The sequence below is a fragment of the Malania oleifera genome, chromosome 5 (assembly GCF_029873635.1).
Source record: "Malania oleifera isolate guangnan ecotype guangnan chromosome 5, ASM2987363v1, whole genome shotgun sequence".
NCBI classification, from domain to species: Eukaryota; Viridiplantae; Streptophyta; class Magnoliopsida; order Santalales; family Ximeniaceae; genus Malania; species Malania oleifera.
The window spans coordinates 34,881,237-34,895,802 of NC_080421.1; the positions used below are offsets into that span (position 1 = coordinate 34,881,237).

Consider the following 14,566-nt stretch of genomic DNA (forward strand, 5'->3'; position numbering starts at 1 on the left):
TCAACGTACTCCCTTTAAGGTTTCCGCAAATAAGTCAAAAATCTTCTCAATCTCGGTTTTGGCTTCCTGCACTTTGAATATACACCACACAATTTATATATGTAGAAAATAAAGAGAAAGGTTAAGAGTGAGATCGAGATTTTATGAGATTTGGCTTATCCCCAGCCGACGTCCTTGCCTTAGGCCAATACCACCTAAGGTTTCCACTATATCGTTCCTTTCCGAGCGGAACAAACCGTTACAAGCCTCCTTAAGGGTAGACCCCCTCTCCAAGCGATACCCCATGCTTGGTCCAACGATCCAAACAACCTTGAACTGTCAAAAACTACAAGAAGAAGATCAAATATGTGTGTACAAAGAATGCTCTCAGATAGAGCTGATTAGTACAATATGAAATCACTAATATACTTCAATCAAAATATCAAAAGAATGAAGAATGAAGCTCAAGAATTATATCACCGGTGTTCTTCTCTTGATAAGAGTCAAGAACTCAACACTTTTGCTCAGAGAAGAAATCAGTAACTCAGAATAATCTCAGTTGATTAGCAGCAATTCAATAGGCAAGAAAGCTTTGAGAGCAAGAGAGCTTTGAGAGATGTTTTTAATTCTTGGTTAAATTTTGATTTCATAAACCATGTATTTATAGGCTTAGTAGGAGTCAAATTAGTGTTGCCCAAGATTACTTGGAGTGTCCCCCAAGTTTTTAGAAAGTTTGGGGTGCAAGTAATTTAGATTTGAAATCAAAATATTTAAAAATTATGGCCGTTATTGAGGCTCGGTCACCTGAACCATAGGTTCAGTTGCCTGAGCCTTTATCCCACTATTTTATTTTTTCTGTTGAAAACAGGGTTAGGTGCCTGAGATCCAATTTCAATCGCCTGAGGCTATACTGTCTCTCCAGAATTCTTTCAGAAAAATCTTCAAGCGTCTGTACTTAATCTTCAGTCGCCTGAGGAAATTCTTCAGGTGCCTGAACTTTCACTTCAGTCGCCTGGACAGACAAAAAAAACTGTTTTTCTGTTCAATTTTCAAGAATCTTGATTTTCTTGCTTTCTTTCATCTAAAAATATATTTTCGGGGTTTTTAAAATAAGGTCTCTAAGTCCATTTTATCCTCTAATGAGTTTCATTTCATCCAAAATGATATTTAGAATTGAAGTACTTACATGAAACTTCCTAAAACTTAAAAACTCTTTTGATCTTTGAAGTCTTCATGAATCTTCTTTCTTTTTCCCTAAATTTGATCATTCTTTGAGCTGTATTTGCTTTAACTTTCTTGAGTTTCCTTGAGCTTCCTCTTGATTACTTTGTAAATGTAGTATGACTTTAAGCACTTAGTGATCTTTGGTCATTCTTTCTTGATTTTTTAAAATTGTCATTTTAGAGTTTATGAAATCTCATCACTTGAACACAAATTAGTTAAACCATCCTTTATTTATCACCATCAAAACAAAATATGAAAGCCTTGTTTGATCCTGAGGAGGAGGAGGAGGTACAACTGCTGGCCTTTGTGGTCTCCCTCCTTTCAAGAGCCGATCCTCATCATGTTTTTCATAACTCATTTGTTTGAGGGTTGTGGAGGTAAAAAGGTCGTACTGAGTCCTTTTGATGAACAGTTCAGAAGGAGTGGCAACATTAAGATTTGTAAAAATAATCTTGAGAGAACCACCATATGGAAGGTGACTTTATTTGCTTCCAACTTAGCCAACATCTATTTCAGAATTAGGCTAGCTAAATCATGTTTCTTCCCTTTTAGCAAGCACCATAATACAAAACAATCGACGTACGAACGACGTGTGGTAAGATGTTATTGGTGATGATCTTGTGAAGTATCTGAGCTGTTAAATTTAGTTGCTTGTACATAGGGGGATGCCCAAAGTAGACAAGTTCATTCACCATAATGAGTGGCAAAAATTCTTCCGGAGTGAAGCCTTGTTCGAGAATCCAAGATTGAGCAAATGTTGGGCATTCAAATTCACCCGGAGTAATATGGAGAATGGGAGTTAAAGTTTGAGGGGTTAGAACTATCTTCTTGCCCCTTACTTTGGTGGTCAAAACATTCTCCCTATGAACCATATTTGCATAAAATATTTTGACGAGGTTGGGAAATAAGCCTTTGGCTTGATAAACAACAAAATTTTTCCAACCTATCTCTCGAAATAAAGGTAGGATTTCCTGGAATTTAGAATCAAAGAAGTGTGTGTCAATAACCTTATCTAAGATTGGTTCAATGGAGGGAAGACGGGTTCGATATATCTGCTTTGAATGCGAAGAAACCAACCATTGTTCGATGTTGGTGTCACCTTTTCCTGAAGAGGAATCCCGGTTTGCTGTTGTCTTTGTACAAGGCATCATCAGAATCAGAGAGCAAATGAACACCCAAATTGAAACCCTAGAAAGAGTAGGAAAGATGTAGGATCGTGTTTGTGAGGCTTTGATTCGGAGGATTTTGAGTGAGAAGTTGAGGGAAATGAAGAATAGGGTCTTTGGGTGAGTGGAGGAGTAGGGTTCAGGAGCTTGGAATATGAAAAGATTAGGGTTTCGTGCTAAAATATATAAAGTACCCGCGACTTCAGACGCCTGAAGAATAAGCTCAGTCGCCTAAAGATTTTCTAAAGGTGAATATCAACATGCAGTAGCACTTCAGTCACCTGAGGTCTGAAGCTCAGGCTTCTGAGCCTTTGTGTAGGCTCCTAAACTATAAGTTTAGTCGCCTAAAGTCCTCAAACTTCTAAAGTTCTCTTTATTCTTAACCTGAAATCATCCTTACTCACTTCTCTACTATGTAACGACCCTTTTTAGCTTGTTTAATTTGTAATCCTAGGTAGTTCAACTCACCCATCATGCTCATTTCAAATTCTTCTTGCATACATTTGGCAAATTCTTTACATAGATTATCATTTGTTGCACCAAAAATAATATCAACTACATAAATTTGGATTATGAGTAAGTCATCTTTCTTAGATTTGATAAACAAAGTACTATCAAACTTACCTCTAGAAAACCCTTTATCTAGTAGGAATCCACTAAGTTTTTCATACCAAGCCCTAGGGCCTTGTTTCAAACCATATAGGGCCTTAGTTTGTTTGTACATATATTCAGGTTTTTGTATATCTTCAAAGCCCGGTGGTTGTTCTACATAGACTTCTTCTTTAATATAGCCATTTAAAAATGCACTCTTTACATCCATTTGATATAATTTAAATTCTTTAGATGCTTTAAGAGCTACAAATTTCTTATTTTTGTTTTCAGTGTTCCTTTCTTTCATAGCCATCTCATAAGTGAGAAGTGATCCTATGAGTTCATCTAGTGAGGTGTTTTTAAGATTTCTTCCTTCCGTTATGACTATGGCTTTTGGTTCCCAAACGGGTGGAAGTCCTCTAAGGATTTGACGTATCATCTCATAAGTGGAATGAGTTTTCCCTAAAGCGTTTAAGGAGTTTATTATATGTAAACCTAGTATACATGTTTGTGATGGATTCGTCTGAATTCATCCTAAAAGCTTCGTATTCACTAGTGAGCATTTCAATTCTATTGTCTCTAACATCAACAGTACCTTCATAGGTTACCTCAAGTTTATCCCAAATTTCTTTTGTTGTTTTGCAAGTCATGACCCTATTAAACTTATTTATATCAAGAGCACAATATAAGACGTTTATAGCACTAGAGTTGACTCGTAACATTTTATGGTCAATTTCGGTCATGTCTTCTTCTTCCTTAGGAACTTCTTTTCCATCTACAAATTTTGTAGGAATCAAGTCACCATGTGTGACAACCTTCCAAGCTTTCCAATCCATGGTTTGAAGATAAATTCTCATTCGTTGTTTCCAAAATGTATAGTTGAGTCCATAGAAGATTGGTGGTCTGGTTGAGGATTGACCCTCTCCAAAGGGAGCTACTCCTACGTGTGCTATTTAGATCTTTATATAACTTCTTTTTAAGATTTGTTATAACACGACTCTGATACCAATTGAAAATTAAGGTGTAGTCCTAAGAGGGGGGGTGAATTGGGTTATTAAAATTTTCTTTATAAATTATTTATGAATTCACAACCTTTTTGTTAATTTATCAATCACACAATAATGCTTAGGTGTTTAACCAATCCACAAACCACACTCAATCTCAACACAAGCAAATAACAAACAAATAATCCAAACAAACACAATAAACAAGCTGCAACACTTTTTGTTGATTCCAAACACTCAAAGCAGAGTTTGGTTATAGCCCTGTGGATATTTGATTCAAGCCCTATTAAGAATGAAATTTGTTTGCTTTCTTTCAACTAAGATTTCCACAAATGATCAACGCACTCCCTTTAAGGTTTCCGCAAAGATCAACATACTTTTTAAGTCAAAAGTCTTCTCAATCTCGGTTTTGGCTTCCTGCACTTTGAATACACACCACACAATTTATATATGTAGAAAATAAAGAGAAAGGTTAAGAGTGAGACCGAGATTTTATGAGGTTCGGTTTATCCCTAGCCGAAGTCCTCGCCTTAGGCCAATACCACCTAAGGTTTCCACTATATCGTTCCTTTCCGAGCGGAACAAATCGTTACAAGCCTCCTTAAGGGTAGAGCCCCCTCTCCAAGCGATACCCCATGCTTGGTCTAACAATCCAAACAACCTTAAACCGTCAAAAACTACAAGAAGAAGATCAAATATGTGTGTACAAAGAATGCTCTCAGATAGAGCTGATTAGTACAATATGAAATCACTAATATACTTCAATCAAAATATCAAAAGAATGAAGAATGAAGCTCAAGAATTATATCACCAGAATTCTTCTCTTGATAAGAGTCAAGAACTCAGCACTTTTGCTCAGAGAAGAAATCAGTAACTTAGAATAATCTCAGTTGATTAGCAGCAATTCAATAGGCAAGAAAGCTTTGAGAGCAAGAGAGCTTTGAGAGATGTTTTTAATTCTTGGTTAAATTTTGATTTCATAAACCTTGTATTTATAGGCTTAGTAAGAGTCAAATTCGTGCTGCCCAAGATTACTTGGAGTGTCCCCCAAGTTTTTAGAAAGTTTGGGGTGCAAGTAATTTAGATTTGAAATCAAAATATTTAAAAATTATGGCCATTATCGAGGTTCGGTCGCCTGAACCATAGGTTTAGTCACCTGAGCCTTCATCCCACTGTTTTATTTTTTCTGTTGAAAACAGGGTCAGGCGCCTGAGGTCCAACTTTAGTCGCTTGAGGCTATACTGTCTCTCCAGAATTCTTTCAGAACTTTAGGCTCCTGTACTTAATCTTCAGTTGCTCGAGGAAATTCTTCAAGCGCCTGAACTTTCACTTCAGTCGCTTGGATAGACAAAAAAGCTGTTTTTCTGTTTAATTTTCAAAACTCTTGACTTGCTTTCTTTCATCTAAAAATATATTTTTGGGGTTTTTAAAATAAGGTCTCCAAGTCCATTTTATCCCCAAATAAGCTTCATCTCATCCAAAATGATATTTAGAATTGAAGTACTTACATGAAGCTTCCTAAAACTTAAAAACTCTTTTGATTTTTGAAGTCTTCATGAATCTCCTTTCTTTTTCCCTGAATTTGATCATTCTTTGAGCTGTATTTGCTTTAACTTTCTTGAGTCTCCTTGAGCTTCCTCTTGATCACTTTGTAAATATAGTGACTTTAAGCACTTGGTGATCTTTGGTCATTCTTTCTTGATCTTTTTGAACTTGTCATTTTAGAGTTTCTGAAATCCATTACTTGAACACGAATTAGTTAAACCATCCTTCATTTGTTTCCATTAAAACAAGATATGAAAGCCTTGTTAGGCCAACATGATGTCTTCCATATCATTCTTAAATGTTGGTATAGACAACAGGACGGGCATTGATGGGGGTAGTGCATGAACATTGTTTCTGTTATTATTCTTTGTAGGTTTTTGACCTCATGCAAGAGCCTGATCCCTGGCCCTCTAGAGTTAACCAGATGAATAAAAATCCCCTTCCTCTGTGTCCATTTGGATGGGCAGGTGCTCAGAGAGTATTTGGTGTGACCTCCACAGTAATCATGCCCATGTTCTGTGGCCTATCATGGTTTTGAATGTTGTGGAGCAACATGGTAGAGAGGGTACCTACTAATTTAGATTCCAGCCCTTTAAGTTTATCTAAAGTACCTACCTGGTCCAAGTCCCACTCGTAAGTCTCAGCCTCTAGTCCAGCGTAAGTATGATTCTAGGTTTGGATTGGTCCACCTTGGGCTCACTCCATTCAGCTTTTGCATTGGTTATAGTTTGAGAGGTTTGGGATAGTGTGTGAGTTCATGTTTGCTATAGTTGTTAAGGACCACCTGGTAGTTCATACTAATGTGGTTGCAATTCTGCCTGAGAAGTTTTGGGTTTTGGGATGTCACTCCTGATGAGCTTTGTAACTGTTGCCATTGTTGAGAGACATTTAGCATACCATAGATTTGATCCTAGATCTTAGTAAACTAACCTGCTACACGAGGATGAATCCTAGTGATAACTTAGAGCTTTGAGCTTTGAGCTTTAGAGTTTGTTCCATGTGATGCTGTTGGCATGTGGGAATTATGCTATTCTTTTAAAACAACATTGTTTCTAGTTGATTTTAGCAGGATTTAAAAATGAATTTCTTTTTGGCCACTTTGTGCAGGAGTTTGAAAGGCATTGTTAGTTAAGTTTAGATTGCAAATGAATTGAACTGAGCTATGTAGTAGGATGCTGATAGGCTTAAACTGAAATTGTCTGTCAGCCTAATTTTATACTCTTGCAGCTAACATTTTCAATATGTTATGGGATTTCAAGTTTTTTTTTTTTTTTTTTTCTTTCTTCCTGGATTACAAGGTTATGTTACTGCAGTGGTGGGATATCCATCAACCACTAGGAATGTTAGGTTTATTATTAGGCTTCACTGCCATGTGGTTTGGAATATTGGACATGATGAGCTTGGATCCTTGAGGATGACCTTTGATTTTTGGGTGGGCTTCCTGCCACAATGCCTTGGTGGGTTTTAGGGTCTGGCTTTAATCCCCAAAAGAGACCACCTATAGTCCCTACTATGAGCCCTTGTGGAATATGGTTTATGTGATTGTTTGTACATGTCCCAGGTCCCTTCCCATATTTGTTAACGAAGGGGCATGGATTTCTATGATTACATCTAGGGATGGTTGTCATAAATTGGTTTCTGCTTGATTATCTTATTTGTTCATTGTCTTGATTAGAGCTCATTGTGTGAATTGGCAGAAAATGATTCATATAGCCGACCCTACATAGTGGGGACTTAAGGCTTGTTAGTGTGTGTAGTGTATCTTGATTAGAGCCCACTATTGCTCACGCTTGGCTTGACCGAACTCGGTACTAGGGTTGTATTTGAGTTGAGTTGAGTTGAGTCGACATGATAAAATACTTGAAGTCAATTCGATTAAAAAATATTAAGCTTGAAACTCGACTCGAATTTGATCGATTTCATAATTGTTAAACTCAAACTCGACTCAGTTACAAGTTCATAAAACTTGAGCTCGACTTGATTATAAATTAATATTACATATAATGTTAAATATATTTATAAAATATATATTATATGACTTATAATATAAAATTAATGATATTAAAAAGCTTAGGCTCAAAACTCAACTTGAGTACTATTTATGAACTTGAACTTGAACTTGACTTGTTAAAATTCTTGAGTAACTTGCAAGTAAGCTGATCTCACTTACACCTTTACTTGGTACGAGCCAAGGGTGAGATGTTGACTATACAACTTTCATCTGGGTGCTGAGTATGGAGAAGCAAGTTTTACCCTTCATTTCTTATATAGGCTTTAAAATTTTGCCATGCAGGTGTACCAGTACCTCATTTCAGGCAACTCTTTACAGGTACCACAACTGGAATGCTCAGGAGATCTCCCTATTCCGATATGCAGTGTCTATGCATTTACAAGAGGAGAACCAGCATTCACAAACTGCACCCCTGGTTTTACTGGGACTATTGATTATATATTCTTTTCCCCATCTAGCCTCATCAAGCCGGTTAGTCTTCTCCAACTTTCTGAATCGGATGCTCCTGACATCGTTGGTGGATTGCCAAACTACCACCACCCAAGTGATCATCTGCCGATTGGTGCTGAATTCACAATAAACAGGGCGTAACCCCACGTATTAAATCTGCTTTAACCCATGATTGCTGCTAGCCCCTACCCTTTTGGATGAACATGGTCGAAGAAAAACAGACCAGCAACTTAGATTATGAAAATTTCAATCCAGCAGGATGACACTTGTTTGGTTCATTCATTCATTTGACAGAAGGTTTTGTATCGATAAAAAAAAGAACTGCAGCAACTTTGCGATTCAATTTTTGGTTCATTTTTTTCACCATGTAGCTATGAAAATTGTAGAAAAGCCAGTTGTGAAAGAGACACTTCATATTACATGAAAATATCATTGTTAAATTCCAGGATTTTGACAATAACCCATGAGCCATTTTGGATGCCGGTGAAAGCAAGCAATAAAAAGCAAACCAAGAACTGCCAATAGTTGTTTTTCCATTTGTCATGCAGCAGATGCTCTGGGAAATGTCGGTTGAAACTTGAAATTGCCCGTCATTTTGAGTAGTGGCTAATTCCACTCCACATGGTCACATCCATGACCCAAACGAAAAAGGTGAGTTGGGTGATTGATGGCGAAACGACGAAGTCCATTTTAGTTTGTTTGGGTCTACCGAGAGGTGGAGTTAAGAGGTCCACCAGCCCGTGTGCCGCAGTGTTGGGGAAGGTAAACGTCGTCCCTTCTTCGCTTGTGCGCGCAGCATCAACCCTGTCCCATGGATTTAGGTAGGGATGGCGATTTTTCATCTCCCCCTTGATCGTCACCACGACATCAAAGGTGACATCATGGGTTCTTGACTCCAAGCATTTTAAATCTTTGTGGAAAGGTGGTATTTGAATTATTGAAATTTAAGGTTTTGTTTGAATCAAATTTGATATGAAGAAAAAAAAATAAAAATTGTACCTTTTTTTTTTTACATTAAATGAATGCCCACCCCTCGGTCTCGGTTTAATTTGTTCATAGGTAGGAATTTGAATTTGTTAGTTTATCATGTATATTACTAATTGAGATGATGTAGTAGTATGATATAATTTAATAAGTGTTTAAATTGATAAATAAGTTGGCAATATTGGGATTTGCTAGCTTTTATGTTAAGCAATATTAGTTGATAGGTTAAAAATAGTACGTCACAAAATGTCATTTTATTCGTAAATACTAGAAGGATTATTTTAATTTAGTAATTTTAAATTTATTAAAAATAATAGGACTAAGCATTCAGTAAGTATGGGTCAAAAAATTTTGATGAAGGATATTGGCTTACCATACTAAACCGAATTATACATTCTACAACTAATGGAGACCAATATTAACCAAATTAATCAAGTGTTTAACTCCTTGCTATGATATTAAATTGCCGCTTCAAGCAATATTTAATGAATAAAATTCTTCTTAAAAGTTTGATAGACTAAAATAGTGAAGAGCGAACTTGGTTAAAAACTTGAAAGTTAAAAAATGTATTATATGTATTAATACTTACATTCGATTGGTTTGGTTAATCAAATATATTAATTCTTTATATCAAACTAAAAAAATGAACAATCAAAATTTCATATATTTAAGACTAAACTGACTGAATTGGAGAACTTAATTGAACCAATTTAATTGAATTTGGTCGATTTTCAGTTGGTTAATTCAGTTTGGTTGACTAATATTGAACCTGAAAGACTAAGGATTGGATCTACCGGCAGCAAAACAGGTCAAAATGTTGGGTTTGGGTTGGGTCATAAGTGGGTGAGACTTAAACTGGTTTGGTTTGGGTTGACCACTTACAAATGGGTCATTAAATATCATATCTGAACTTGCCCAATTAATAAAAAGGGTTAAAACTGTGTACACTTTAAGTACCCATTAAGAAATATGTAATATATTAATTTTAATTTCACCAAATATGATTTAATTTTTTTAAAAATAACATATATTTATTCTCTTCTCATTAATATTTTAACATTTGTAAGTTGATAACACTTATTTATCATTTAATTTATGTCTCTTTAAATATTTTTTTTAAAAAGTGATTTAAAATTTTAAAAATAGTACAACCTATTTATCATTTTTTTCCTCCTAAATATTTCAAAAGATATAGTTATGTAACTTTGTATCTTATCTTTATTTGTTTAAAAAATACATGGTACATCATACATGCAACAAATATCAGGTACTTGACCCAAACCTAGCTAATTTGTTTATTAATTGGATTAGGTTCAAATTGACGTGCTTATAAATAGATTTCTCTTTAGACCCAAACTTGTTTTAATGGGCGAAAAATGGGTCACCCATTGAGTCACAGCCCGTTTTGCCACCCCTTCTTGGATGGGACAACTTTTTTTTTTGATGAAATATGGGTTAGAAAAGGTATAATTGATATTGTCACCCCTGAGCTTAAATAAAGGGCAAAGATATTCATCTCCTCAAATTTAATAAAAAGAAGTGACTTCTCCCAAACTTTCAAAATTTTATGGGCCTTGCCTAAAGTTTGGTAAAAGTTGCACTCTTAGGTTTTAAATTCTTCGGTACTTTCACTGAGTTTTGATAAAAAAAATATAAAATTATTTTTGTATTTGAGAAAAATATAAGCATGAGAAGGCATTTCTACCAAATATCAAGAAAGTTCATAAAAATTAAAAAAAATTTTAAACAAATATGTGTCATATAGTTATACCTCAAAAGAGGTATACCTTTTGTCCTAAAAATAAACCTTAGGCTGATGATGTTTTAAGTAGTTGAGTTAATGAAATAGTAAATTTAGGCAAGAGGGTTAACAAAGTTATTACACGCGTGCGCGCACACACACACACACACAACAACAACAACAACAACAACAACAACAATTATAATAAAATCAAGTCTTAAATCCTACTAGAGTTGGTTATATGAATTCTTTTCCTTTAGTTTATGTGATCATGGACCATTTCTTACGCCAAATTTAGAGCTATTAAATTTGTACTCACTATCTCATTCCAAACTATTTTAGGTCTACCTCTACCTCTTTTACTGTCCCTCATAGTAACTAACTCACTCTTCCTCATTGGCGCACTATGTAACTTACGTTGTAATTACCCAAACCATCTGAGTCATTCCTCCCTTATCTTATCTTTTATAGGAGTTATACTTAACTTACTATGAATATATTCATTTTTAATTTATCTTTAACTGTTATACCACTCATCTAAGCATTCTCATTTAGTCAACTTTTACTTTTTGGATATTCTGTTTCTTCATCGCCCAACATTGTGATCCATATAGTATAACTACTTTCATAGCTATCCTATTAAACTTCCCTGTTAATTTCAAGGGTATTTTATGATCACAAAGTACACTTGAAACACTTCTCTATTTTTATCCAATCTGCTTTTACTTTATGCAATACATTCTCTTTAATTTCTCCTTCAACTTGCATAATAGATCCAAGGTATCAAAATCTACAAATGCTATTTATTTTTTCATCATTAAGTTTAACTTTGTCTCAAATATTCCTCCTACTATTACTGAAATTATATTTAGTATATTCTATCTTATTTGTACTTACCCTAAAACCTCTAAATTCCAAAGCTTCTCTTCATATTTCTAACTTAACTTTTACTCCGTCCTTAGTTTCATCAGTCAATAAAATATTATTTGCAAACAACATACATCATGGTACCTTATTTTGGATACTTTTAGCAAATTGATCTATCACTAAAGCCAAAAAGATTAGAGCTCAAAGCATATCCTTGATGTACACCTATGGTGATTGGAAAATCACTAGTTTCTTTATCTATGATCCTTACACTAGTTATCACTGCATCGTACATACCCGTAATGACATCAATATACCTACTACATACATTTTTTTTCTTTCTAAGACTCACAATATAACTTCCCTAGGTACTAGTAAAAAGCGGTGTGTTCGAATTTTGATCGCTTGTACACGAGAAAGGTTGACCGCCCTCTATGCCTAAGTATTCCTCAATGACCGATAGCGTACAAGTACCATGAGGGAAAGGTGAAAAGAACCCTATTTAGGGAGTGGAATAGAGAACCTGAGATCCGATGCGAACAATCAGTCGAAGGAGCAGAGCCCTTTACTTGATATTCTATTAGTAAAGCGCACTCACTCTAACGACATACCTTTTGCATGATGGGTTAGCGAGGAAATGGGAACATCGGTCAAGCCATTAGGTGTAGGCGCTTGTCAGAGGTGGAATCTTCTAGTTCTTTGTATTAGACCCGAAATCGAATGATTCCTTTCAGTAAATAAAAAAAAAAATCATATGCAAGTTCCTTTTCTTTACCCTAAACTTTTCCATTAATCTTCTTAACAGATATATAACTTCTGTAGACATAAAATCAAATTGATTTTCTAAGACTTTGTTCTAATTTTAATCTTTGTTCAACAATCTTTTCTCATAGTTTACTTATAAGTTTAATTTTATAATAGTTATTATAATTTTGAATATTTTCTTTATTTTTGTATAGAGGTATTAAAGTACCTTTCCTCCATTCATTTGACATTTAATTTTTTTTTTTTATAATCGTATGAAATAAATTAGTTAACCATATACATTTGTTTTTCACGTTTAGTACAAGGTGCGGGGCGAGGATGTTACTTGACTAATCACGAACCCAAGTTGCAGGATGCAATAACAGGTGTTGTGTTATCTTACATTTAGTTTGTGAAAGTAACCAATCTTAAGATTCCACGTCACCCATTGTGGCATAACTAGGTTTGTAGTAAACATGATTTATGTAATGAATGTCAATATACAATTTAATTTTTTTTTTTGAATTTTTATACTTGTGTGATGGAATTTTGGGGAGATTAAGGTAGTGTGCTCCTGTGGGAACTATTGTTTATTCCATTTCATCTTAATTTTTTTTCTCATTTCATTTTAGAAATCAAATATATTACATTGATTTGGATGAAAATATTTTAAGTGGGAAATATTCAACTCTTATAGCCCACCTTTCATTGTCACCCTCATTGTCCTGGCTTCGACCCGGTTCTCATTTCATCGTGCTGTCAAATGCAAACCACATGTTTGTGGAAATGCCTAAATGAAGTAGGCCGACTAGAGTTCGTCGTCCACTAGTTTTGTTAAGCTTGCTCCAACTAATTTTGTAGTAGTTTTGCAACTCTATTTGTTTAGGCTATTGTTTATAATTTTTTTCTTCTATTCTTGCCTTTTTGTTGGTAAGATTGTTCTTGTAGAAGTGAAGGAAATCTACCTGCAGGTGCTGGACCGTAAATCAAATTATCATGATTAGCAATAAATTAAAACATCAATTTTTTTATTAGCAAATATAGTCCTCCATCCATCGTATGTGCATGATATATCTCTACATGATAAATTAGAAACTTGGAGCACTGGCTGTGGCTGGAAAAACAGGGATTGAGAAATAAGGATCAACCAACACTACTTCCTTTGCACTAGTAATTGGGTTCTCACTGGCGTCACAGCAGAACCTGTCACAAAATGCTCTTGCTTTCCTCGCGATGCTACTTAGTGAAGGCGCCAAGTACCAGGATCCCGCCAAATGACGATGATCTCGTCTCCGGTGGCCTCGCTTACTCCTCCAAAGCTTAACCTTCCATGGATTTTTACTAGTGTTTGCAGATGCTCTATGTCCTTGACAGGGAGTTTCCGACTTGGTGTGTTTTTCTACTTGCCGGTAACGCAGGGTTTGGCCTTGAGATTGTAAAAACTTGCTCTCCCTTTGTCCTTCGGCGGAGCTCCGGCTGGTGGTTTGCCGGAATCCGACGAGGGTAGCGAGGCGGGTCGCCATGGGAATGATTATGAAGGTGGTGAAAGCTGCGTGTGTGGTGATAGGAGTGGCATTGAGGAATCTCATCCCTGTGCTTAATATATATATAGAGGCTGGAGGAGAGATGGTAAACCGTGAACAGTGAAGGTAAACCATTTGTGGCATATAAATTGAAAGTACCTAACACCAGTAACACGTGAAATGTAGGGCATGGGGCTTCAAGATTTAGTGTTTTATTTCTCTTTATATATATATATATATATATATATATATATATATATATATTAAATAATACATTTTTTGGGAAAATAATTTTCGAAATGACTCTAACGTAATCTTACTACTTGATCTAGCGAGATTTGTTTAAATCTCGCTAGACAAAGTAGCGAGATTTGTCACATGTCACACCCAAAATGAATATATGTTAGAGTTGGAGTCAGAAGACAACCAGGAGAACTGGAGCTGAGTTGGAGATGCAATCCATTCATGGAGTTGAGTTGGAAAACATGTTGCAATTAATCTCACGCGGTGAAATTAATCCCATGGTTGTAACTTCCCATGTTTTGATTCACTGTGTTTAAATTTTAATTAAATTGTGATTGGAATATTAGCCTTATAAATAGAGGGCTGAGAAATGACATAGGAGAATAGTGAGAAGCTCAGAGAGAGCAAAGAGGAAGAAGGGAGGAAGAGAGGGAGAGAGAATTGTAATTTTTCCGGCGATAGTGAATATTTGGTGTGTGCTCTGTGGACGTAGG

General features: G+C 35.5%; 2 protein-coding genes across 3 annotated transcripts in view; one reads left to right on the forward strand and one right to left on the reverse strand.

Annotated features, from left to right (window-relative positions):
• The window catches only part of LOC131155789 (carbon catabolite repressor protein 4 homolog 4), a 66,177-nt gene extending 57,750 nt beyond the window's left edge, over positions 1-8,427 (forward strand). Inside the window, exon 10 of one of the 2 annotated variants that reach the window (XM_058109194.1) lies at positions 7,803-8,427. In XM_058109194.1, coding sequence (XP_057965177.1) covers positions 7,803-8,111 — 309 coding nt within the window. In that variant the 3' untranslated portion in view covers positions 8,112-8,427. The remainder of the gene's footprint in view (positions 1-7,802) is intronic. The other variant, XM_058109195.1, reaches the window with a different exon arrangement.
• Positions 8,428-13,309: 4,882 nt separating this feature from the next.
• On the reverse strand, positions 13,310-13,880 carry LOC131155633 (uncharacterized). Its single transcript, XM_058108888.1, has one exon. It carries the CDS (start codon positions 13,827-13,829, stop codon positions 13,395-13,397), a length of 435 nt encoding a protein of 144 aa, XP_057964871.1. The 5' UTR covers positions 13,830-13,880; the 3' UTR covers positions 13,310-13,394.
• Positions 13,881-14,566: the final 686 nt, after the last annotated feature.

What these genes read in the sequence shown, in the direction of transcription:
- LOC131155633 (XM_058108888.1), bottom strand. Translation starts at nt 13,829, where the DNA reads ATGGCGACCCGCCTCGCTACCCTCGTCGGATTCCGGCAAACCACCAGC.